Source organism: Ctenopharyngodon idella, chromosome 22 (genome assembly GCF_019924925.1).
Source record: "Ctenopharyngodon idella isolate HZGC_01 chromosome 22, HZGC01, whole genome shotgun sequence".
Taxonomy (NCBI): domain Eukaryota; kingdom Metazoa; phylum Chordata; class Actinopteri; order Cypriniformes; family Xenocyprididae; genus Ctenopharyngodon; species Ctenopharyngodon idella.
The window spans coordinates 18,915,997-18,943,569 of NC_067241.1; the positions used below are offsets into that span (position 1 = coordinate 18,915,997).

At 37.0% G+C, this 27,573-nt stretch overlaps 2 protein-coding genes across 7 annotated transcripts in view; one reads left to right on the top strand and one right to left on the bottom strand.

Annotated features, from left to right (window-relative positions):
- The first annotated feature begins 87 nt into the window (after positions 1-87).
- slc26a10 (solute carrier family 26 member 10) lies at positions 88-12,971 on the top strand. The gene is made up of 19 exons (XM_051880435.1): positions 88-544; positions 2,516-2,626; positions 2,753-2,910; positions 2,998-3,162; positions 3,269-3,421; positions 3,601-3,683; positions 5,303-5,450; positions 5,562-5,675; positions 5,908-5,985; positions 6,071-6,166; positions 6,278-6,384; positions 8,718-8,787; positions 8,972-9,151; positions 11,058-11,112; positions 11,214-11,302; positions 11,394-11,448; positions 11,515-11,621; positions 11,724-11,750; positions 11,819-12,971. Exons 1-19 carry the CDS (start codon positions 280-282, stop codon positions 11,837-11,839), a joined length of 2,082 nt encoding a protein of 693 aa, XP_051736395.1. The 5' UTR covers positions 88-279; the 3' UTR covers positions 11,840-12,971.
- A 2,590-nt stretch (positions 12,972-15,561) lies between these two features.
- The window catches only part of b4galnt1a (beta-1,4-N-acetyl-galactosaminyl transferase 1a), a 183,509-nt gene continuing 171,497 nt past the window's right edge, over positions 15,562-27,573 (bottom strand). For all 6 annotated transcript variants that reach the window (XM_051880445.1, XM_051880444.1, XM_051880441.1 and 3 more), the window contains exons 10-11: positions 15,881-16,118; positions 15,562-15,803 (exon numbers count right to left, since the gene is read on the bottom strand). In XM_051880445.1, coding sequence (XP_051736405.1) covers positions 15,586-15,803; positions 15,881-16,118 — 456 coding nt within the window. In that variant the 3' untranslated portion in view covers positions 15,562-15,585. The remainder of the gene's footprint in view (positions 15,804-15,880; positions 16,119-27,573) is intronic.

A 27,573-nucleotide genomic window follows, 5' to 3' on the forward strand; every position in this document is an offset into this window, starting at 1 on the left:
AGGACCTGGAAGACTTGAGGGACATTTAACACTGAGGTTTGTCATGTATTAAGCTCCAAAGTAGCATGTTTTTTGCAGTCTGACTTTGACTTTACTGAAAAAAAAAAAAAAAAAAAAAAGACCCTGCTGTTCAATTGGCTACTTGACAGGAAAATACAATTGTTCCTGATGTCAAATTCCAAGCGACTCCTACTATAAATGACGGGTTGGGCACTTGTTTGGAGCAGTTTAACTCTGAAGATTATTTACCTTGCTCTCGGAAGAACACTTTAGGACGAGATGAGCGCATCAGTGGCTGTGTATAGAAATATATACACCGAGGATCGCTTCAGACAGACGTATGGTACGGAAGCCCAGTCTAGAGGGAGAGAGCGGCTCCGCGACAGACTGGCGCAGAGATGCAGCTGCTCTCAGGTGGAGTGTGTTCACCTGCTCAAGAAGAGACTGCCCGTGTGCAGCTGGCTGCCAAAATACAAGCTCAAAAAATGGCTTTTAGGAGATATCATAGCGGGACTGACTGTTGGAATAGTACACATTCCCCAAGGTAAAAAAAAAAAAAACCTTAATTAATTGGTTGTTTGTAGTAATTGTAGGAGGCTAATAGCAAGTTATTTGAATAAACTAAAATCATTGACAACATTATATAACATGCAATATTAAAATATATATAAATTTACAAATTTGGTTTAAAATACTTGCCAAGTTCTTAGAAATGTAAATCTATGTATGAACGTCAGATTCATATGGTTTTGTAAAAGCGTTCATTAGTTGTTTTTTTTTTCAAATAAATAAACACATTTTTCTTTTTTCTAAATCATTACCATCGAATAAAAAGAGTTAAACTCATTTATTTGCAACTTTAATACACGTGAATACACAATTTCATAATTAGCCTACTTTTATTATAAAAGAGATAATTTTGAGTAACAAATATCGAGACGTTTTGTTGTTTACTCCATTCGTATTCAACAAAACTTTTGCTGTGTGTGTATGTATGCATATATATATATATATATATTTATATAGGGTGGATTCAGGGTGATTGGGACACTTTTTGCCATTGAGATGAATTGGAAATTCATACACACACACACACACACACACACACACATATATATATATATATATATATATATATACAGGGTGCAATTTGTAGGGGCGGATGGGCCTTCTGGTCTGCCTCTGCTTAATTATTTTTATCCCCGATGGGGATAAAAAACATTATCCCCGGGTGATGCTACTCCACAAACCATCAACAGAGCATATAAAATACCAAAAATAAAAATATTTTTTAAAACATCGGCAAGTAAAACGCTGCGTTTATATAGAACTGTCTCTTTACGATCACAACAAACGGGACACTTTTCAGAGGCGCGAGTCAAACGAGCGCGGAACAGATAGGTGAGGACGAGTGAGCTTTACTTGAACAACAGTGAACTGCGGTCAGACGAGATGTTGTCAGGCTATGTCAGTAAAACTCAGAAAAATGAACATGACTGTCCAATCAGCCGTTATACTGTGCTCGCGGCGCGCACTCAAGAATTGCACGCGCAAATGCGGCGGCACGCGCTGCACGTTACTTTATTATAGCTTAAATAAAGCGCAAATGAAACTACAAGCACGCACCGTCGTTCTTCTGTTGTAAATTAAGTCATGAAATGACCAAACATGCGAATAAAGCTGCCTCAAAACTGCGCATGCATAGGCTATTTGTTGACATTGTTTCAAAGCAATTGTTATCCAATTTGTTGGCCTTAAAACGTCTTAAAATGCACATGTCTACAAATTTTTTTTCGGGGGAGCATGCCCCCGTACCTCCCTAGAATAGTAAACTACATTTTGTGACCTCGGTAATTATGAAACCCTGTGTGCGGCCCTGCTTCTGTTTTATCTAACCAAATATGAGGTAAACGTGTATTTCTCCAAATGTGCGCACTTTGGGACTAAGCGTTTGTGTATGCACTGTGATCAAAAATAAATAGGAGCAAACGCGATTGAATGTAGAGGTTTGCGTCTCATTATTCTGTTCAAAAAAATCAATAACTACTGATTGATTTTTCATGATTTTGCATTCCTATTAGAAATTAAGAATTATTAGTGTCATTGTAAATAGTGGTGCAAATATCGAAGCTATCTAATCTGTCTAATACTTCAAAACTCAGAATATTTATTGTAAAAATGTTTCTGTAACAGGCAGCTGCCAAAAATTAGTATATAGCTCCACTGTGGTTTGTGATTTTTCCCCCCCCCCCTTTTTATTTATTCAAAAGGGAAAAAAAGACAAAAAAAATGTATATATATATATATATGTATATACATAAAAAGTTTCTTGTCACATGACGGCAAAATGGCGTCCTGCATATTGATAACATGTTCATCATAGAAAATGCATAAGCCTATTTAAGATTTGTGTGAATGTAACTTTTAATGTATTTTAATTTAATAGATGAAATATGCATGTCTTTGACTCACATTCAAGACAACATAAACATAAACATTTTTTTGTTGTTGTTAGGAATGGCCTTTGCTTTGTTGACATCGGTGGCTCCTGTCTATGGTCTTTACACATCCTTCTTCCCTGTGGTTCTCTATATGCTCTTCGGCACTGGTCACCACGTTTCCACAGGTAAAAGACCTTCATTTACCAGAGTTTGGCTTTGTGAAAAAACTATTTAATCCTCAACCATGTTTAACCAGTCATTGTTTAATCAAGAAAATGAAATACCATTATCCAAGGGTTTGACTTTTGCAGGTACCTTTGCTGTGTTGAGTCTGATGACAGGCTCAGTGGTGGAGCAACTGGTTCCCATCCCGCTCGCTCTGAATTCCAGTAGCCCAGAGGCTGCAGAGTTTGAGGCCCAGAGAATTGGGGTGGCATCAGCTGTAGCATTTCTCTCCGGCATAATGATGGTAAATGACATCTACTCTATTTAAACACATAGCACTCTATAAATAAACAGAATTATGAGAGTGTGCTGCTTGTTTTTATTGTCTCAGCTTTGCATGTGCGGCCTCCAGTTGGGTTTCCTTTCCACGTACCTCTCAGAACCGATTGTTAAGGCATTCACGAGTGCAGCCGCCTTCCATGTGACTGTCTCACAGCTGCAAAGCATGTTGGGATTACGACTACCCCGATATGCTGGCGCCTTCTCTCTTTTTAAGGTCAGAATTGGCATAACATATGCGTTTAGTTTAGTGCAGCAGTATCAGTGAATAAACCTGAGCACAAATGAATCAGGCATGTCAGAAGTTCCCTTTAAACCCACAGACTCTGGCTTCAGTGATGGAGAATGTGCCCCACACTAATTTGGCTGAGCTGGTGATCTCACTGCTCTGCCTGGCTGTTCTGGTGCCAGTTAAAGAGGTCAACTCACGCTTTCGGGAGCGTCTGCGCACTCCCATTCCTATAGAGATCATCACAGTGAGTTTGCACTTCACATCAGGCTTTTGAGAAGATTTAGAGACATAAATAAGCAAATGAACTTTTGTACAAATATTTGGCATTCACCAGCCGAATAGTTCAGTAGATTTCATCATCTTATTTTCTACTGTTGTCTGCGTTGTGAAAAATGATCTTTTATTCTGTTGTGGCTCCTGCAGGTAATAATTGCAACAGGAATTACATATGCCTTTTCTCTGGATTCCAAGTATGACATACAGATAGTAGGACATATTCCAGCAGGGTAATATATTCTTGTATGTAATACATTATATTCATAATATTCATCAATAGTAATGGTATACACTATCGTTCAAAGGTTTAGGATCGGTAAGATTTTTAAATGTTTTTTAAAAGAAGTCTCATGCTCACCAAGGCTGCATTTATTCGATATACGATAATATCATTATTGAATAGATTAAAATTGTTAAATATTATTACAGTGTAAAATAGCTGTTAATGTATTTTAAAATTTAATTTATTCCTGTGATGGTAAAGCTGAATTTTCAGCAGCCTTCGGAAATTATTCTTATATGCTTATTTGGTGTTCAAGAAACATTTCTTATTTTCAATGTTAAAAAAAGTTGTGATGCATTTTTCGTTGATGAATAGAAAGAAATGTTTTGTAATAATATAAAATAATTTACTGTCAATTTTAATCAATTTAATGCATCCATATATTAAATAATTTAAATATAAAACCTATAAGGTCACACTTTTTAATAGGTGTCTTTAACTAATATGTACTTACATCAAAAATAATAATTGTTAGGTACAATGTACTTATTGTGTTAATGTTGCATTGCAAAACACTTGTCCTGCTATTGTGGTGGGATACTGGTAGGGTTAGGACAGGTTTGGTGGTATGGGTAGGTTTAAGGGTGGGTTAATATGTAAAACAGTGTAATTATACACTACCGCTCAAAAGTTTGGAAACATTACTATTTTTAATGTTTTTGAGTCTCTTATGCTCATTAAGGCTGAATTTATTTCATAATAAATACAGAAAAAACAATAATATTGTGAAATATTATTACAATTTAAAATTATGGTTTTCTATTTTAATATACTTTAAAATATAATTTATTTCTGTGTTCAAAGCTGAATTTTCAGCATCATTACTCCAGTCTTCAGTGTCACATGATCCTTCAGAAATCATTCTAATATGATGATTTATTATCAATGTTGGAAACAGTTGTGCTGCTTAATATTATTTTATAACCTGTGATATTTTTCAGGATTCTTTGATGAATAAAAAGCTAAAAAATATCAGCATTTATTTAAAATAGAAATCTTTTGTAACAATATACACTACCGTTCAAAAGTTTGGGGTCAGTCATTTTTTTTCTTTCTTTTTTTTGAAAGAAATTAATACTTTTATTCAGCACGGATGTGTTAAATTGATAAAAAGTGATAGTAAAGATTTATATTGTTAGAAAAGATTTATATTTTGAATAAATGCTGTTCTTTTTAACCTTTTATTCATCAATGAATCCTGAAAAAAGTATCACAGGTTCCAAAAAAATATTAAGCAACACAACTGTTTCCAACATTGATAATAACTGAGTATCAAATCAGCATATTAGAATGATTTCTGAAGGATCATGTGACACTGAAGACTGGAGTAAATTCAGCTTTGCATCACAATAATAAATTATATTTTAAAGTATATTAAAATAGAAAACCATAATTTTAAATTGTAATAATATTTCACAATATTATTGTTTTTTCTGTATTTATTTAAACAATAAGTGTGTTGTCTCAAATGATTAATTAAAATTTTAGTACACAGTAGTTAAAGACATTTAATATAAAGTGGGACCAACTATAATTTAAAGCTAAATGTTTACTCATTTTTTTCAGCTTCCCTGAGCCACGTCTGCCTGCATTGGAGACCATTCCAGAAATTGCCGGTGACACAGTTGCTATCACCCTTGTTGCCTACGCTGTGTCTGTTTCTCTGGCCATGATTTATGCTGATAAACATGGATACTCTATTGATCCAAATCAGGTAAATACTTTATAATTGAAGTTATGAAAAGTTTCGATGGTGCTAGTGAAACCATGGTTATGGGATTGAAATTTTGTCAGTCATCAAAAGACAATGTTCTTGTTGTTGTAGGAGCTTCTAGCACATGGGATCTCCAACACTGTGTCATCTCTCTTCACCTGCTTCCCCAATTCAGCTACACTGGCCACTACCAACATACTGGATAGTGCTGGAGGTCACACACAGGTACTGGTTTGTTTGAGATCACCTCTACTGTTCACCGTTCAGCCACTTAATACATGTTAGAAAACTAATCAATGCTATGCTGCAAAGGTCATGCTGAGAAAATGAAATAAACATTTTACTGTAGTATATTCACTGCTAGAATTGTAAGTTAATGATATTCTGTACAAGTTTTGTTTTGTTTGTTGAACATATTAGAGTAGCTAAATGCAATAAAATCCTTTTTCTTCAACAGCTCGCAGGACTGTTCACAAGTCTGGTCGTTCTTATTGTACTTCTGCTGATAGGACCTCTATTTTACTTCTTACCCAAGGTAAGAGTCAAATAGGGTACATTTTGAATTCATGTTCTCTTTAAAGGAATTATCAATATAACCAACAGCATCTCTCTCCACCCAGGCAGTGCTTGCTTGTATAAACGTGACCAGCCTGAGACAGATGTTTCTGCTGTTCCAGGATCTTCCTGACCTTTGGAGAATCAGCAAAATCGATTTTGTACGTTTTTACCACTTCTCGTTCCCAGAAAAGTGCTAAATATCTTTAATTTTCTAAATGATATTGAGTTCAGCTGATTCATTTCAATTCTGGTTATGTATGTTTGAGCAGATGGTGTGGCTTGTGACCTGGCTGTCAGTAGTTGTGCTAAATGTTGACCTGGGCCTGGCCATTGGGGTGGTCTTCTCCATGATGACAGTTATCTGTCGCACACAAAGGTATCCTTAGGGCATTATATACTCATTTTGTTATAAATTTATTGTATAAATCTATTCATTGGATAAAATGCTATGACACTTCCCATTATGGGCATTAAAGGCGCAATATGTAATAATTTTGCAGTAAAATATCCAAGAACCACTAGGCCAGTGTTATTATTTTGTTCACTTGAGTACTTACAATATACCAAATGTTTCCAACTATTTGTAAATCGTGAGAAAATTGCAATTTTAACCAAGGCTCCGGGACGTGTGAGGAGTCGCCTGTCAATTGCGTCATACCCGCGTTACCCTTGGTTTCCGGTTTATTTTGTAGAAACCATGGAAACACCAAAGACGCTTTAATATATTACACATTTTAATAGACAAGGGAACAACTGTTTTGATATATTTATAGACATAAAATTAATTATTGTTATATAGCTCAACATGTTTAGTCTTATTGTTTAAATCTAATTTTCTTGATTTTTTGCGAGTACCATGCTTTACCATGCCTCAGAGAAAAACACTATTTTGTGAAGTAGCTAACATAGCATAATCAGACACAGCTTTATTTTTAGTAACAGTAATACAGCATTTTCTCCATCATACAATACGATTTAAAATCACTCTCGAATTGCATGCCATTTATCAACACAAGCCATCCAGCATTTAATATGATAATCTAAAATCGATCTATCTTACTGCAGTGTGTAACAGTGTCTCACAGCAGCCGCCGAGCGAACGCACAGAGTAACGTTATAACATCATTTTCAACACTCTCAAATGTATCTAATATGATAAACAGAGCTGCGTTACCTCATACTCATGACCGGAAAAGCGGAAGCGGCGCCGGCGACTGTGGCATAATAAAAGTCCCGCTGCTCGTGAGGCGTGTGTTGCGCAATCGCTCCAGCGGCCTCGTTCAGCTCCCACAACACTCGGTCCTGCTCTGCTTCAGACTACAGTAACGTTAATAATCGCATCCATGAACATGATTTCTTCCCGAGTCCTATCCCGATTCTTTTCCACCGGCTGTGAGGTAAAGACCACATGTCCCAAGATTCCACGCTCAAACTTGGCGTCATCAAGCTACGCCTTTGTTTTTAATAGGCCTCTATAGCGGACAGAAAATATTACATATTGCACCTTTAATAATGTCACTTTTTGAAATATTTAGTATAAATTAGAGCAGGGTCGTGAACTCCACTAGGGGTAACTAGTGACCACTTAGGGCCGCTAAACATGCTTTATTTTAGAGGAATTAATTATTTCACCATAGACTGAAAATTTTTTTTTTAATACTTTTAATACAAGCATAATACTTGTTCGGTCTTCTTTTGGTACATTGTTGTCATGTAAACTTAACCTCAATCGCAAGCAAAGCTGTCAATCGTTATGTTACACACCGTTTTTTTTATAGCATCAAATAACTAACTAAAATGAAGCTTTTTGGAAAAATGAAACTTGAACATATGTCAGCGTGATGAGAACTACCTAAAAAAAAAAACTATTTCACACTTCAAGCTTTTACAGTTACTTCAAACTTTCAGGCTTTCTCAAGCCAACATCAAAGTTTGTTTACAAACTTTACTCATCTTTGAGTTTGGCTCATGTCCCATTCGATTACATGAAGAGGACATGGTTTATGACCTATACTGCAGCCAGCCACCAGGGGGCGATCTAAATGTTTTGGCTTAACTTTTACTCTTATAAATTATTATATAATAAAAAAATATTTAAAAAAAACCCTATTGCTACCTATACCCTATAGCACTTTTTTAAAAAACAATTTCTGATCCAACAACACCATGAAAAGCATGCACAGGGTTCCCATTAAAGATGAATTGGCATGTAATTTTATACGTTAATGATAACCAAATTGTTTGTGGATGCAGGGTACTTCTGTGTAAATCAAATTTAATTACAAATATGCTTAGATTTTAGAAGGGTTGTGAAACATATAGCATTAAAAAAAAGATCCTCTGGGAGAAAGATTGGAACCACTGAATTAGAGTATCATTCCGACTGTACAGAGATAACGATATTAGCAATCCAACTAGAGCAGCCCCAGTGAAACAAGATATTGAGTACATAATATAATTGAGATCGAAACTACCTAATTAGATTTGTGTATTTATCTGCTTTAATAATCATGTTTACTACATCCTTTAATTATGCTTTCCAAAGCTCAGGGGCTGTATAAAAACAGCAAACCAGTATCCCGTACAGACCCCTGTGTTCCAAAACAACCTTCCTCTCCTGGCGGATATGAAATTCACATTTAAGGAAAGGGGAGATAAAGTTGAGACAAAAAGATGTCCCTGAACTTATAGTAAACTTTCTGTTTTCAGGGCCAGCTGCTCTGTGTTAGGAAGAGCCGACAACACGGAGATTTACAGATCCATCAACAACCATAATAAAGTGAGTCAACAGAGTCAGTCATATTAAATTTCTCTTCTTATTACCACACATAATGTAATTTACTATGATTAGAATTGGGCCTGGTGCAATTGATTAACCTTTGCTCTGTTGCATTTGTCTTAATCGCATCTCTGTTGTGTAACTGATGATATGGTTATACCCTCTCCATCCCTCTGTACCGTAGTGCTATGAAGTCCCTGGTGTGAAGATCCTGACCTACAATGGGCCTATCTACTACGGGAACCGTAGCTTTTTCAAGGCCGATATGGCTCAGCTTCTGGGCCTCACGCCTGAGAGGATACGCAGCCGAGAGAAAGCCCTGAAGGCCATAGAGAAGAGAGAGAGAGAGGCCATCGACTCTGTAGTAAGATGATCGATCTATCAATTTATATGTAATATGGTCCTCAAGCTTTCAGAGTTTTTCTGAATTTGCTTTTCTATCATTTGCTTGCTTTCCCTAAAAATTTATTGCATTAAAAAATAGTTCTGAATGTTCATAAGCCACGTTCAGAGCTGTTGTAAAAGCACAACTGCACGTTCTGTTAATTGTTAATGCGCCAAGTCGCCATGTTGCATACAGCTATATAATTAGAACTACTGTATATTACTTGGTGGAAGAACTGTTAATTAAAGGTATGCTATGCAACTTTCTATTTTGTTCATAACTAACTAAATTTAAATAGTGAATACATTATCAATCCCTCTTCCAAAAAGTATTTTTGTCTTACCATGATTCACTTTGGTAAGCCTATTATAAGTGTTTATATTTTAGACCTGACAGGATGGTTTTCACAGGAAATATGCCACTCACCCGTCCATGTCTCGTCATTACTTTGACGCGTGTACGGTGTGAGAGTGCGAGAAAGGTTGACATGGAGTAGCTAAGTCTCAAACCTCTGGGGAATCACCCGTTTTAAAAAAGCAACGAACAGACGAGAGTCTGCTGGCAAAAGAGAACATGACAGAGCTCGTAATAAAACAAGAATCAACATTGGATTGGCTTTTCGAAGAGATGCGAGAACTGAGGGATTTGAAATGTTGTAAAAGCGATGCAGAGATGGCGTTTTTATTACTCAACAGGTGAAGTATTTCATTGAACAGATAAATTGCCATATGTACTGTACAAACAGAACTCTGTATGAACAGAGTTAAGGATCATATTCATCCGCACAGTCACGCAGAGCCGAAGCACAACCAAAACAATGTTCTTCCGCAAAAAGCATGCAGTTTTGTTTTTTAACTGCTAGAGGGCCAAAAGTTACATAGTGTACCTTTAAAGGGTTAGTTCACCCAAAAATGAAAATTCTGTCATTAATTACTCAGCCTCATGTCGTTCCACACCTGTAAGACCTTTATTCATCTTCGGAACACAAATTAAGATATTTTTGATGTAATCCGAGAGCCATACTTTTTGTGCGCAAAAACAAAACCAAAAATAATGACTTTATTCAACAATATCTTCTTTTCTGTGTCATTCTCATACGTTGTTTGCGTCCAGCGCTTCCAGGTTCTACGTCAGAACGCAGACTCATTATTGCCCGAGTCCTGCGTCAGATTCACACGCATGCGCAGCTTTGGCCAATACTGATCCGGCATTCGGACGTAAACATGAAAGCCTTCGCTGTGCTTACTGCGGCAACTACGTAAGGATAATGACAGGGAAGAGAAGAGATTGTTGAATAAAGTCGTTATTTTAGTTTTGTTTTTACGCACAAAAAGTATTCTTGTCGCTTCATAACATTAAGGTTGAACCACTACAGTCACATGACTGTTTTAACAATGTCTTTAGTACCTTTCTGGACCTTGAAAGTGTGGGTTAAATTGCTGTCTATAGACGAGTCTCGGATTTCATCAAAAATATCTTAATTTGTGTTCTGAAGATGAACGAAGGTCTTACGGGTGTGGAACGACATGAGGGTGAGTAATTAATGACAGAATTTTCACTTTTGGGTGAACTAACCCTTTAAGATAATAAATATTTATTAATAATAATAATAATAAATATTATTATTTTATTTATATTAAATATCAGTGTCTCATAGCTGCAGTTTTATTTTACCTGCATTTAAGTGGTTTTAAAATCATTGTAATGCAAAAAACATCTAAAAGCATTTTTATTACCTGTAACAGTAACCCGTCATGTATTATTATTTTGATAAGTCTTTGGCTTGATATTTTGGAGATTTTCTTCTAACAACAACAACAACAACAAAATAACAAATTATGAAAAGAAAACATCTGATTGGACAACTTTTTTATTGTTTTTCAAGGAACAAGGAGTTGCAGACAGTTCATTTTCTTCAAAGAATAATTTGTTCAGATCAGGTGCGTTTCCACTTTTTTTTGGTAGCATCAAAGATCACATTAGCGAGTCTTTTATTTCAGACGAATCACATCCGTGGGTTTTTCTCAACTGTTTAATGCAGAGATGGCTGAGGGTGAAGTCCAGGCCGTGTTGATAGACTGCAGCAGTGTCATTTTTGTGGATGTTGCGGGAGCTCGATTATTCATACAGGTGAGCGTAAACCATACAGGTTTTGTTTTGACATCAGTCGGCATCCTCATGAATAATGTCATATGCTCAAGGTACTTATATCCTGTCACAGATGTGCATGGAGTGCCAGAAGATTGGGGTAACAATATACCTGGCTAACTGCAATGGTGAGTATATACTTGGAGAAAACTTACAAAATATTTCCTGAGAGTAATATTTTCTCTCTTCTGTAGAGAGTGTACTGAAGATTCTCACATCCAGCGGGCTCATGAACTACATGAATCCTCAACACATCTTTGTTACAGTCCATGATGCTGTGGTCTACATACAACAGCAGCGGGTAAGGCTTCTTCATTTCTTCAACAACAAAAACGTATTTTGAGAGCTAAACTGTTATGGCACAATTGCATTTCCATTAACATTTCATCATTTTGTTTGACAGGAGAAACCTCCTGAGAACAACACAACGGTATGGGTATGATTTATCTGAGACTACCAAAGTAATGCAAGATTCATTCTAACTGATACTCAAAACAGGACCCGAAGACCTGTGGGTGACTACAAGTGTGTCGAGGATCGAGTCAATCCAACATTTATTTGGACTCAACATGCTGTGATGAGTTTTTCAGGGCCCTCTATGGTGTCTAAGAGTACGCTGCTGCGGTGGCTGTTGTGTTCATTACTTGCTCAAGGCCTGTTCACACCAAAACAATACGAAAATTTGATGCTATAAATATTTTAATTTGAATGAACGACTGGTAATGTGTCCATTTAGACCAACACAAAGATTTGCATACCAAGAGGTGTTCTTTTCCATCTTTTCCATCTAAGAAAACTGGCCAAACAATAAGATTCATGTTTTTGGTCACATGCCCAGAGCAGATGCTGTTACATAAAACTACAACTTGGTGGCGCTCACAAACAGGCTACTTTGCTGAGTGACAGTGAACAGCGGAGGAATAATCTTGTCTCTTTGTACTCTTATTTTACGTGTTGTTTGATGTCTGAATCTGGACGGATGTTTGAAGACACGTATATACTGTTTGACTTCCTTATTCGTGACAAGCAGGTGTCAGGACACGAACAGACAGTTAAGCAGTGCTTTGTTTACTGTGTTACCAGGGTATTCCAGCTTCTTTTTTAAAAAAAATAAATAAACGCCACCTACTGTTAGAGAGTGAAATTGCATTTTCATTCAGTCCGTCTGCAGTTTTTATGCATTGGTTCCTAAAATCGGACAGAATATTCGTGCCAAACATTTGTGTTGGTGTGAATCGGCCTTAACATGCACACACATGATTATCAGCAGTGCTAACAATATTGCTAGCCCTGCAAACTCCATGTGTAGGCAGAAAAGAGAGATAAATTATGGTTGTTTTATTGATTCTGTATGTCTGAATCTTTTCAATTTATCAGAAGTGGCTGAATTAGTATTTTAATAATAATAATAATAATGTACATTCTGATCTTGCATTGTTGCCATATTTTACTTTTAGATAATACATAAATGCTGTGCATGTTATTAAAATGTCCTTCAAAGAAAAAAAAAACAACAACAACAATATTATTTATGAAATATTCACATTCTTGTCAAACTAATTGGTAATCATTACGTTGTCATGTTCAGAGATTGCCAACAGACCAAACCAAGAAAGAATTTTATAAAATAAAACTTTTCTCCACTGGACAATTTGTTTCTTTTCAAGATCATTTTTAAAGGGTAAACTTGGTAAATGAATTTTTTTTTATGATATATCCTACTTTACTCAGAATGCCCTCTTTAACCAGGTTTGGATCAAAGTTTGGTCATAGTATAAACTCTTTACATTTTATCGTGAGTGTTGTCAATGTTACACATTGCCACTGAACTGCTACTGACAACCTCATTATAACCTGATACCTTGACCTCATAAAATATACAGTTCAAACACAGACTCTAAAGTGCTCAAATATTTTTTTCTGTTTATTGTTTGATGTCTGTATTTTTCCTGGTGTATTTCAAAGACCACTCTCAGGAGATCACCAGTTTTCTCTTTAAAGCTCAAGAAATACTACACTAATTGGCTGGATGGAAAGCAGCCCACATTACTGGTGCACAGGACTGCCCAGTTGCCACCGTTGGCATCTCTCAGCCACACTGGATATTGGTGTACTTAAAATAATAATTCTGTTTAACAATGATGTGATTCGATGTTGGGTTTTCATTGCTTTATGAATAATTTCATAGAGACAAAATCAATGCTTTAAAAATGTAAGGGATATCGTAATCCCTATTGTATAATATTAAATTATAGCATGATCATATTGTGGTTCAACAGAAAAAAATAGAGACTGGGGAAAGTTGTCACAAGGTTAAACGTCTTTTTTTCCTGGCCCATATAGGTGGAAATGTTCAAAAGCTTTTTTGTATTTTTAAGATTAAAAAAAAAACCTACATGAGAAATATCAATAAGGGCTAGAAAACAAACTCCAAATATGCAAAGTGTACCATTTCCTATTATCTCAATGGAAGTCCTGATGAGTTGTCGCCATCTTGTGGCTTGAAAAGGAAATTACCACTCTTAATAAAGTAACATCAACTTCGAAATACATCAGAAAAAAGAAACAAATATTTTTATTTTCTTTTTATTTATTTATTTATTTATTTTAATTAATTTATTTTGCAAAAGTTATTTTCAAGATGCAGCCTCCAAATGTAGTTATTTAGCTGATTAGGGAAGATGGGTGAAGATGCCCCCCTTTAAGAACAATGGGTCTCATTCACTAAGCATTAGTACGAACATATTTGTGCGTGAAATCTGAGTACGAACGTTTTCACGAACATGATTCACCAAAAATTTTCGTACTAAAATGTATTCTAAATTTAAAAATGTAGGAAAAACTGAAACCACACGTAAGCAAAAAGCAACTTTCTCTGTGCGGCCTTATAGTCGTGTTAAGTTATATTTCATCTTAACATGACTGTAATTATATTATATTATATTATATTATATTATATTATACACAATCATATAATAAAATTAATAAATAATCCAATTTAATTTAATCTTAAAGGGTTAGTTCACCCAAAAATGAAAATAATGTCATTAATTACTCACCCTCATGTCGTTCCACACCCGTAAGACCTGCGTTAATCTTCGGAACACAAATTAAGATATTTTTGTTGAAATCCGATGGCTCAGTGAGGCCTGCATAGCCAGCAATGACATTTCCTCTCTCAAGATCCATTAATGTACTAAAAACATATTTAAATCAATGGCCGATTTCAAAACACTGCTTCATGAAGCTTCGGAGCGTTATGAATCTTTTGTGTCGAATCAGTGGTTCGGCGCGCCAAAGTCACGTGATTTCAGCAGTTTGGCGGTTTGACACGCGATTCGAATCATGATTCGACACAAAAGATTCATAACGCTCCGAAGCTTCATGAAGCAGTGTTTTGAAATCGGCCATCACTATATAAGTCATTATTTTGTTTTTTTTTGCTGCACCAAAAATATTCTCGTGGCTTTATAATATTAATATTGAACCACTGTACTCACTTGAACTGATTTAAATATGTTTTTAGTACATTAATGGATCTTGAGAGAGGAAATGTCATTGCTGGCTATGCAGGCCTCACTGAGCCATCGGATTTCATCAAAAATATCTTAATTCGTGTTCCGAAGATTAATGAAGGTCTTACGGGTGTGGAACGACATGAGGGTGAGTAATAAATGACATTATTTTCATTTTTGGGTGAACAAGCCCTTTAACTATATTTCATCATATAGCCGCGAAAGAGTAAGAAAAGCTGCGTTATAGCTTCAGCTGCGAGGTTTCTCTGAATAACGCAGATATATGCGTATATACAACTGGCTAATGAGAGATCTGTAATCTAGGTCTGTATAAAATGTGTTTATTGTGTCTGAACTAGTTTTGAGAATGACACACTCGAGGATGTGGCGAAAGAGCTGTTTGACGTGACAGGCTGTAAAGGAAAGGTTGTGCGGAAAGCCCTTATATGGAGATGGGTTGGGCGTATTTTATGCACGCGGCCGCTCATTTAGAATACTCCAAATTCACTAACATTAGAAGATTAGGAACAAATTCATACGGAGTACGGAGATTTTTCTCCTGTGCGTACAAATACGAAATAATACACGCAATTATTAGTGAACGAGACCCAGACAGTGTGCATTTGCTTTTAAATTGTAGGCTACATCTAATCACATTATTGAATAATAACACCATGAATTAGAATAAATATTACATTTAAAAAAAAATAACACTGGCCATCTTGCTCCGGGGGCGTCTGGCTCCTCGGTTTAATTGCTCGTGACACATTTAAAATGATTCTTGAGGTAATAAAGATCATATTCACTCATAGAGGTCTCTTCAGTGGGTTCATAACGGAACTTGGAATAGGCTTTGTCAATCTCATTTTGTCCCCATGGCAACATCCCCTTGATCTTCGATGCATGACTGATAATAATATCATCACAGGATCCCACATGAAGGGTACCAAGCCCATCAGTAAAAAATGCTGAAGGAGGAACAAAAAGGTCAGGGTAATACAAAAACATTCTCACATACATGCATAATATACTTTAGACCTCTTACCTAAATGGCCAACTCGAGCCAAACGAGGGTCAAAGCCCACTTCTCGTATCTTTTCAGTGCGACCCATGAAAAAATTAATGACGCCATCTGCAACCACACAATTGGGAAATCCCTCGATAACATGGTGGAATCCTGTCCTTATGTGTAAACAATCTCCCTCTTCATCACCTGCGTCTGTGGAGATGATGTGTCGATAGGTGGCAGTGTATCCCGTCACTTCTCTGACTGCTCCCCCCACCTCACGTGGCAAACACAAACCGGGAAGCAGTTTGTCAGTTAAGATTATTGAAAGTACATTCATCATAATTGCACAACACGATTTTTCAAAATCTATTTTCAACATTTTTTTATTACATTTAAGCTATAAATAGGCTATATGAGTTAAAGGGATAGTTCACCCAAAAATGAAAGTTCTGTCATCATTTACTCACCCTCAAGTTGTTCCAAACCTGTATACATTTCTTTGTTCTGTTGAACACAAAGGAAGATATTTTGATGAAAGTTTGTAACCAGGCCGCTTTGGTGCCCCAAAACTGTTCAGTTTCCCACATTCTTCATAATATCTTCCCAGAACAAAGAAATTGATACAGGTTTGGAACAATCTGAGGGTGAGTAAATGATGACAGAATTTTAATTTTTGGGTGAAGTATCACTTTAAAGGGTTAGTTCACCCAAAAATGAAAATTATGTCATTTATTACTCACCCCCATGTCGTTTCACACCCGTAAGACCTTCGTTAATCTTCGAAACGCAAATGGAGATATTTTTGTTGAAATCCGATGGCTCCGTGAGGCCTGAATCAGCGTGTCGAATCATGATTCGGATCGCGTGTCAAACCGCCAAACTGCTGAAATCACGTGACTTTGGCGCTCCGAACCGCTGATTCGACACAAAAGATTCATAACGCTCCGAAGCTTCATGAAGCAGTGTTTTGAAATCGGCCATCACTATATAAGTCATTATTTTGTTTTTTTGGCACACCAAAAATATTCTCGTGGCTTTATAATATTAATATTGAACCACTGTACTCATATGAACTGATTTAAATATGTTTTTAGTACATTAATGGATCTTGAGAGAGGAAATGTCATTGCTGGCTATGCAGGCCTCACTGAGCCATCGGATTTCATCAAAAATATCTTAATTTGTGTTCTGAAGATGAATGAAGGTCTTACGGGTGTGGAACGGCATGAGGGTGAGTAATAAATGACATTATTTTCATTTTTGGGTGAACTAACCCTTTAATACTACTTTTACATTTCATAAGAATTATACTTATCAAACCTATTATAACTGATAAATTAATTTAATCATATTTATTAAATTATATTACAATACACTTATTAAACGTTAATACTCTGGTTGCCATGTCTGTGCATGGGATCTTTTAGAGTGGCAACAAGTCATCCGAAATCACTGATTCAATGGTAACCGATGCGCTCAAAAACATGTGGGATTTGTGGAGTCACTGAATCAGTCTTTCAACTGGTTTGTTTGTTCAAAATGCTGATCGTGGCTGCGTTCAACTCCACTTTTAAACAAACACTCATGAACTTCCCTAATCCCCGCACATTTTTGAAGTGTGTTCAACTTCATCAAGTGGACAAGGGAAGATTATTTGGACAGACTCTCGACCCTCTTTATGTTGTGCACAGGGGCCCGGTGTGTACCTATTCAGATGACGCTTTTTTTTGTGGCAGGGTATAATTGACAATTAACTGGAAATATTGCATCTGTAAGTTACTCTACATTAAAGTCTTGTTTATTGACCTGTTGTATTAAAAAGCAATATAAAACCTGCAATTGTGTTTTTCCGAAAATCAGCACGGCTGTGATTACCTCTGAATCAAAGCCTTGTTGATATTCAGTAATACAGCACCAATGCGAGTGTGACATAGGGAAAACGCTTTCCTGCTGATACGACCCAGGACAAAAGAGACGGTTCATTTAACCCACGCTGATGTTTTGTGACAGCCAAAATGTCCCAAAAGCATTACTATTTTCACACTATATTGGGCATGTTTGCATTTACATGTATTCATTTAGCAGACGCTTCATTATCCACATGAGAAAAACATCACAGGCAATTTGTCATAGGGCTAACAATAGTATTGTTGTATTATATCAAGAAAATGCAATTACCCTGCCTCCTTGTTTAGATTTTGAATGTCTGTTGCTACACATTTGGTCAATGTATTAAATATTAGGCATTGCTTATGATATTATTATTTATTTTTGTTTGTTTCTAAGAAATGTACTATACTGTATGGTCAGAGATGTACAGTTATTGTTAGATATGTGTGTGTGTGCCTGTCCATGAGAAGGAGGAGCAGAACTGGACTGCAGCACACAGAAGTGTGTGCGGTTCTACTGTGGTTCTACTCCTAGAAACTTATAAGGACTTCAGCCATCTTGGCTGAGTTTACTGGAGTTCAAGGACACAAAAGCCAGACAGCTTGCACCTGCGAGGCCTTGAGAAGGATCTGGGAAACTTTGGGAAAGTTACAAGAAGATAACCTAACGTCTGTGAAAAACAATATGAGTATAAAAGACTGATGAGTTGATTGCCTCTTCGGATACTGATACATCAGTACCCCCGACGCCTAGAAGCCCAGAGCTGAGGACAAGAAATCCCAAGCTGAAGATGATGGGAAGCCCAGAGCTGACTACACCTTCGACTCAAAAGAGTGATTATTGTATTTTATACTTTAATGATGAAGTTTTATTTGCCTTTACATTTTTGTTTATTATTAAAAGAAATTTAATTGATTACAAAAGCTGCCTACCTTGGCTTGATTTTGAACAAGAACATACCACAGAGGAGTCTTCTGACCAGATTGTAAGTAATTTTAAATGCTTATAATTTAGGCCAGACTCGACTTACTTTACCTAACCTGAGAATAATAAATAATAAGGTTAAAGGTGTTACGATCAAAATACACACCGCAAAACAGTATATACAGTAAGTTTAGTGAAAACTACACTAGTAAACTAGCTGGAGCAGAGATGAGATGCTTAAACATTTACACTTTAAATTCTCCTTCTCATTTTTTGCAAATAAACAAATAAAGAAGCCAATAATAGTTACACTAAGTGCCTTGGTTTATGGTTGAGGATTAGTTAAGTGTTTGTGAAAGAGATGTGTCTTCATCTGTAATCTCTACATGAGGTAAGTTTTCATTATGGAAGCCTTTATGAAATGTAGTCTTGTTTAAGTGCTTAGCATTCCTATTAACCTGATAGTCTGTGTGCTGTCTTCCGTGACCTAGATAAAGTTTACTAGAGGTTTAGTAAATGTTCATGCTAGAACACGCCATTTAACAACCCTGCTGTAGATATGCTGCCTTTTGGTGACCCCGATTTACTGTATATCTGTAGCTGTTCACATCAGAGTATTCCCAGCTAACAGAAATATGTTCTTAGAATGTTTTACTAACATTCCTGTAGTTAGTGCTGGTCCAGGCTGGTTTATGCTAGTAACTGGTGGACAAGCATATTCTGATTCACCAGCATGGTCTTGCAGGGTTGATTTTGAGTAGGCTAGCTGTCTGTATGCAAGCAGTGTTTTGGGGACTAGCATTGTTTTTGCTTGCATACTTCTATATTTAACACATTAATGGTGTAAATGAAAACAATACAAGGTTAAAAATATGATTTATTGAATTATATGTTTATAACCTTAATTTCTTTCGCTCCCTCTGCTTAAAGTAGTACACACCCACGTTTAAAAATCAAGCAATAAGTTACTGATTCCAAATAGTGCAAATAGTAAAAGATATGTCTGTGCGAAATATTGTTGACAATAGTGATAGCATGCACTTTCAATAATTGCTTAAGAGAATTAATTCAACCAAAGTCAATGGCCAAGTTCTGGGAACACTAATTACCATAATGGTGACTTCAAACAGACTTCAACAACTTTTGTACATGCACCATATAACAGAAATAAAGCAAAACTGGTATGTGATAAGTGAATATGGTAATGCCGTTTTTAGAGTGGTTTAATCATCCTCTGGTGAGATCTTGGGCCTCATTTATGAAATGAACGTATGACAGAAAACTGGGCGTATGGTTGTTTACACACAAAATTTGGTATTTATCAATATGGACATGAGCGGTGGCTATGATCAAATCTCACGTCAGGTCTCAGCTCGTGCAGTTGTGTTTTGGTGATTAAATCAAATTTCTGTTTCAATATTCTTATACAACCCCAAATCAAGAAAAGTTTGGACGTTTTGTAAAATGTAATAAAATCAAGAATCTGTTAATTCTCTTTACTTACTTAACTGACAAAGGTACAAAGAAAAAATTCCAATGTTTTCACTGGCCAAATTAATTTTATTTTATAAATATAAACAAATTTTGATTTTGATGGCTGCAACACACTCCAAAAAAAGTTGGGACAGAGGCAAAATAAAAGTGAAAAGATTATAGAATATCCAAGTTAAACTGTTTTGAAACAGTCCACAGTTAACTGGTAATAGGTGAGGGTATCGTGTTTGTGTATAAAAGGAGCATCCACCAAAGACTCAGTCTTTGTAAGCAAAGATGGGTCATGGCTCACCACTTTGTGCCAAATTTCATGAGAGAATCGTCAATTCAAAATCATCTACCACATAATGTTGTGAAAAAGTTCAGGGAATCCAGAGAAATTTCTGTCCGTGTCAAGACAGGTGACCTCCATTGAATGTGCCTGACCTCTGAGCCCTCAGATGGCATCATGCTACGGTGTTAAATATAGCCACATGAGCTCAGGAGAACTCAGACAGCAACATAGTGTCGGCCACGTGGAATCCACGTGTACCAGATGTGGGCTGGATCTGGACCAAAACTATGTTGCTGTCTGGGTCAAGAAATGCAACTTGAATCTCTGTTATGCAAGGAGAGAGACACATCTGTTCACTGCAGAGATGGCGTCGGGTTCTCTGGGCCTGAGCTCATCTCAGATGGTCCAAAACAGTGGAAATGTGTGCTGCGGTCAGATGAGTTTTTTTGACATCGAAATTGACATCGACTTCTCAGTCCCAAAGACAAAAAAGGACTTTCATCAGTGACGGGTGCAAAAGAAAACTTCTGTCATGGTATGGAGGTGCATCAGTGCAAATGGCATTGGTGAATTGCATATGAGTAAAGACACCTTTGGGAAATTTTAACAGCAAGTTGTGTACACAGTTATTTTTCAGAAGGAAATGAAACTAGACTGTGGAAACTGGATGGGTGGAAAAAAAATCCCCTCCAGCTTTTGGGATAAACATAATATGCTAGTGTTATCTGCAGCTTTTCTTCGAAAATTGCCACAAGTGATAGATAGATACAACTGATTGAGATCTAAATACCCTATAAGGAAGTTGCTTTATCTGAATAACAGGAAGGCCTCACCCATCCACTGAAGGGGCTGTGTGGTCTATATATGTCTGAATGACAGGATGAAGACATCCTATTTTGTCTTCTTTCACTGCAGAACACTCTTAATAAATAAAAAAACTTTTGTTGTCTTTCTATTTCAGCCTAACCATTATTAAAGTTTATTTTTCCATGACACGTGGAGGCATGTATTGTAATTTGTACAGAGATATTTAATGGCATCAAAATGACACCTTTCCAGGGAAGCGAGACAATGCCAAGCCTCATTCTGCACATGCTAAAACAGAGTGGTTTCTAGACACTCTACATGAGATGCGCTTGACTGCCTGTCTGCAGTCCAGCTTTTTCTCCTATTGAAAATGTATGGCCCATCATGAAAAGGAGAATCAGACAACGATGACCACAGACTGTTGAGCAGCTGTCTTGTGAGATCGGGCAAAAATTCCACTTGCAAAACTGTAACAGTGTTCTCAATTCCTCAATATTCCCAAACCTTTAAAAAGTGAAATTAAAAGGAAAAGTGATGCTAAACATGAAAAGAATATTTCATCATACAAAAGTCCCTTTAAGGTGAGTCATTCCATCTTTGAAATGCCTCTCTGGCAGTTATTTCAGTCATGTAAGTGCAACTCCTTTCTCTTTGAATGCGGAAACATCAAATTCTCCAAAGCTGTTCAACAAGCTTATGATTGGCGACTTCGCCTGCCCAATCAGTCTTAATGGTTAATGGTAAAACAAACTTGGCTTGCTGTCCTCGAAGGAGGTTCGAACCCGAGGCTCGGCTAGAGCTCCGAGCTAAACCCCGCTATAACAGTACTACACAAAGGGAGATTAAGAGAAATAGAGGAGGAGGGATGCTGGAAGAATTGTCGCTGGGATGACGCAGTGACTGCTGCTTATATATGCTCATAATGATGATTGACAGGACTGAATGTTTAGGCTCCTCCCAAACCTACGTTTGGAACTACATTTCACGAGTTCGGTAAACAAATGTAAATGGTAAACAAACTTGAAGGAGGCTCGAACCCGAGGCTCGGCTCGAGCTCCGAGCTAAACAAATTACAAATATGGTTAAAGCAGAATCTTTTAGTGTTAAACGAGAACAAAACCGAAATCATTCTGTTTGGTTCAAAGTCATATGAAGACTGTGCCCTTCATTTTGGTCATCTTTCTTCCTACCTTACACATTGTGCCAAAAATCTTGGTGTTCTTTTTGATTGCAACCTGGGTTTTGAGAAACAAATTAGTGCAGTGGTCAAATCATGTTTTTTCCACTTACGGCGTTTATCAAAAATCAAATCGTTACTCTCTGTTAAACAGTTTAAACATATTATTCACTTGTTTGTTCTATCTCGTCTAGATTACTGTAATTCACTTTACTATGGTATAAGTCAGTCTTCTATAGTGCGCTTACAGATGGTCCAAAATGCTGCTGCAAGATTGATTTCAGGCAGACGAAAGTTCGACCACATCTCGCCCATTCTTATTTCACTAAACTGGTTACCAGTTAAATTTAGAATTATTTTTAACATTTTAATTTTTGTTTACAAATCCTTGCACAATCAAGCCCCACCATATCTCTCTGAGGCAATCTCTATTTATAAACCAAATAGGTCCCTAAGATCCAGTAATCTTGGTCTCTTCACTGCTCCACGGTTCCATTGCAGAGGTGATCGAGCCTTTGCTGTTGCTGGTCCTAGTCTATGGAACAATTTACCAGCTTCTATTAGAGCTGCGCCTTCTTTGCCTGTATTTAAATGCCGGCTTAAAAATCATTTTATGTCAATAGCTTTTATCTAGCCATGTAAATTGTTTTGCTATGTTGTGTTTCGATGTTTTGTTGTCTCTTATTTATTTTATTCTACCTGTATTGTACAGCACTTTGGATCAACCAGTAGTTGTGTGAAAGTGCTTTATAAATAAATAAAGAAGAAGAAGATATTTACAAGGACAGCAAGCTGGGCGGTCAACTAAGAGTAGTTCAGTGATATAAGTACAGAAGGCTAAAAGGATTTAATCCCTCTCTCCCCAAAGACGAGCAGAATATGTTGCTACATTGGAGAAAAAATAAGGCAGCTTGTGCGGTAAATTTCCTGCGGGCACTAAAAGAGAAAACGAAAGGGCTCCTGCAGGAACAGAGAGAGAAATCACTCCTGGGGCAGTGAGAAATAAGTTTTAGTCTGAAAGTTGATGCGAGAGCGGTGGCCGAAATCACTGTTGTGAGCAGTGGGGAATAAAGTTTTGATTTGAAGGCTGTTGCGAGAGTGTTGGCTGAAATCACTGCTGTGGGAATAAAGTTTAATCTGAAAGCGGCTGCAAATGCGCAGGCCAAAATAACTGCTGCGGCAGTAAAATTCAATTAAATTCACGGTTATTTGAATAGCATTTTTCACAATACATATCGTTTCAAAGCAGCATTACAGAAAATTCATGTATCTACATTACAATTTAGAGTGATCTGTTATCAGAGGTCACTGTGTCCAAGTAGTGTATTTCAGAATTGTACATATACAAATCACGCAGTTATTTAAAAATGTATTAATTTATGGCAGAAACAATAGGCTCATTAAATTATTAGTTTGAACTGAAGTCTGATTGGAAAGTGTTTTGGAACCAATGTTTCAAAAGAGATGGAAGTATTATTGTCGTTGACAAAGAGGGGATCAGAAGGAAATACATTTTTGAAACTTCTGTCGGCTAAAAATAAGGAAACAGACTGGTTAGGTTGGACGGGTATGAGTACATTAACAATGAAAATTGAATGGCTGCTCATTAACTGATCAGTTTTGCTATGCTTGATATTAAAGCGGATGGTGTCGCTGCATAATACTTGGAGATTGGAGAAAGACAAATGGATCTGTGATGAGGATCAATTTTAGAATTGCAAGTAGATTTGGAAAAATCTGAAAAATCCAAAGAACGTGAGGATGAATAGAGTGTTTTCTTAGTGATAGGAGGAATAAGAATTTGCTTAATGCTTCACAAGTGACGAACGAGAATCAAAAACGGCTGGGTTTGGATATTTGAATGCTTTTGATAAGGGGGAAATTTGCGGGCTATTAATAGCAGGGCACTGCTGGCAAAAATTTTTAGAAAAATGGAGATGATTGAGAAGATTATTTATTGGAACGTCAGATCCACGTAGAGTGGCACTGGGATGCATGACGAGCTTGCATATGGAGCCAATGTCCTAAATTTCTGAAAGGCAGAATTTGAGAGCAATTTGATGTTTAAATTCTGCTATATGTTCTAGTTTATTTATAAACTAATTGCAAGTGGAAGACCAGATTAGCCGTCTGAGGAATGGTATTAGTTAGGAGGAACTTGACCTGCATTTGTTGATGCAATAGAAGGGAATGCTTTGGAGGCCCATTGTTTCCCCCACAGTGTTGATGGCAATGTAGATATGGCATTATGAAGGTTTTTAGAATTTTGGATTGTTTTCCTTGAATCATGTTTATTTACTGCACAAGCAATGGTGACATCAGCGTGGAAGTATTCACACAGTGGTTTAAGAACATCACTAATTATCGTCTTGGGGACTTAACACAAAATTAACCCGAGAGGCGCGCTCTCTCTCTCTCTCTCTCTCTCTCACATGTATGTCGTAAATGAACAATTTGTAGAGATCTGTCAGAAGCAGCAGCCATGAAGATTAAGATTTGCATCTGATGACCGAACCAGTTGGAATTCACAAATGGAAAAATGTCAGGACAGCCCAGAGTGATTTACTTGCACAATGAACATTTTAGTGAACCGTACCGGTAGCTGACAGCAAACTGTACTCAGATCACCAGCTGAATCTGCTATCGGTTCTCTTTTAGAAGGGTCTGAGTTCTTTGGAGCGCTCAACATCCAGTGAACCATAGTTAGGCTCCTGAAAATGAGACAAGCAGAAGTTCCATAGCGGTTTTGTGGGTCGGACTGGTACTAGGGCGGCTGTAAAGAGGGTGTAAGATGGCATTTGAGTTGATGTAGTTAGTGGATAGCTAGTGAAGGGTAGAGCAGAGGCAGGCACTGTTTGCGAAGGCAGCCTCACGCTAGGTTCAGTGCTACTGAAAGGAAAGTTGTAGGAAGAAACGAGAGGCAAGGAGGAGCCAGAGCATTTCCTTGTTGCGGAGGCAGCCACGCATTAGGGGCCAGTCTGGGTATGGCTGGGAAGAAGGCAGGAGGAAAATGGAGAGGAGTGGAGATGGGTGTGTTTGGGTGAGGCTGAGTAAATCAGCAGTGGGTAGGAGCGAAGGCTCAGTCACGGAAATTCTGTTCACATTTGGCAACCATATTTGGCGACGTCGCCAGGCATCTATTTCGGGTATCCAAGAAGAAGTCTGTTTGAATGAGGAAATCCTGAAATCTCAAAAATTGCAAGCATATTTAAATAACACGATTCAATTAAAATCTGACATGATCTACCCCAAAAATATTGTTTCTTATGCTCAAATAGCATTAAAAGGCTTATATTTTGGGCTAGGCGAGCCAATGAGCAAATGCAGTTCGTGCTTCTCAGAACACTGTCTGTTTGTATAGCAAATAGGCAAAAAGGGGGGTGTCATTTTAAGGCTTAGAATCTTAGCTTTACAGTAAATATAGGGAATATGACCAACTTATCAATATTTAGGGCAGCTGATCTTGATTCAAACGAGCCTATGCACAATATTACGTGATGCATGGACTTCCGGGATCCGATCACGTTGCAAAGATGATGCGATGTTGAAAACGTATTTTCGAAAAAAAGGTCGGCTAGTCCTCTGTTGAAGAGTAAATAGATGGTGAAGTGAAATTACTTAGAGCTAGCTATCATGAGCTTTGTAATGTTTGGAGCGGATGTCATAGCAGTTAATTCATAAAAAACGTAGATCTTAATTACCTTCATGCTGTGTATGGAAATACAACCCGGAAGACAGAACGCAATGAGCGGTCCATAAGGTCTAATCATAGGTATACCGTTTAGGCATTAAAATCATCTGGAAAAATCACTCGGAAGAGACTGGGAGCGCGAGGAGCGACGGATAAATTGGCCAGTTTGTGAATCGAAGAAAAGAGAGCTAGGATTTTAGTTCGTCTTTGTGGGAAATAAATGTCAGTGGTGGAAAGAGTACTGAAAATTTGTACTTAAGTACAAGTACTTTTACATTGCTGAAATAATACTCAATTACAAGTAAAAGTACTGGTGTCAAAAAAGTACTCAAGTAAAAGTACAAATTACTCTTCTCAAAAACTACTCAAAGTACTAAAATTACTAATTACTTTTTAGCCGGCGATATTTAATAAATTATCAAAAAATATTTAATCAAATCATAGATCTAAGTAGAAAAATAGCTACTTTAAACAAAACACTTTCACCTTATTGACGAAGTACATGAATTAGTGGTCACAATACTGGAATACAATACCTTGAAAATGATCAACATTCAGTATCATTTTAAATACCATGGGGATAACCACCATAAGTCTGTACATAAAATAAGAACAAAAAACAAAATTACCTAAATTCAGTTGAGGTATTCGAAATATGACAACACTGAATTTTTATATGCTGTGTATCTTAAAGGGTTAATTCACCGAAAAATGAAAATTCTGTCATTAATTTCTCACCCTCATGTTGTTCCACACCCTTTGTTCATCTTCAGAACACAAATTATATTTTTGATGAAATCCGAGAGCTTTCTGACCCTCCATAGACAGCAACATTATTACCACATTTAAGGTCCAGAAAGGTAGTAAAGACATAAAATAGTCCATGTGACTACAGTGGTTCAACCTTAATGTTATGAAGCGACAAGAATAATTTTTGTGCGCAAAAAAATAAAATAAAATAAATAACGACTTTATTCAACAATTTCTTCTCTTCCATGTCAGTCTCTGACACTGTTGACGTAGTAACCACAGTGCAGCACTTCCAGGTTCTACGTCAGAACGTCGGCTCATTATTGGCCGGATTCTGCGTCGGCATCACACGCATGTGTCGTGGTGCTCACATGAACAGCTTCAGAGAGTGACGTGGAGAGAGGAAATTGTTGAATAAAGTTGTTTTTGTTTTTTGCACAGAAAAAGTATTCTCGTCACTTCATAACATTAAGGTTGAACCACTGGTAGTCACATGGGCTATTTTAACGATGTCTTTACTATCTTTCTGGGCCTTGAAAGTTGCAATTACGTTGCAGTCTGGGGTCAGTAAGCTCTCGAATTTCATCAAAAATATCTTAATTTGTGTTCTGAAGATGAACGAAGGTCTTACGGGTGTGGAACAACATGAGGGTGAGTAATTAATGACAGAAATTTCATTTTTGGGTGAACTAACCCTTTAAGAGCCATATAATATGTTGTTT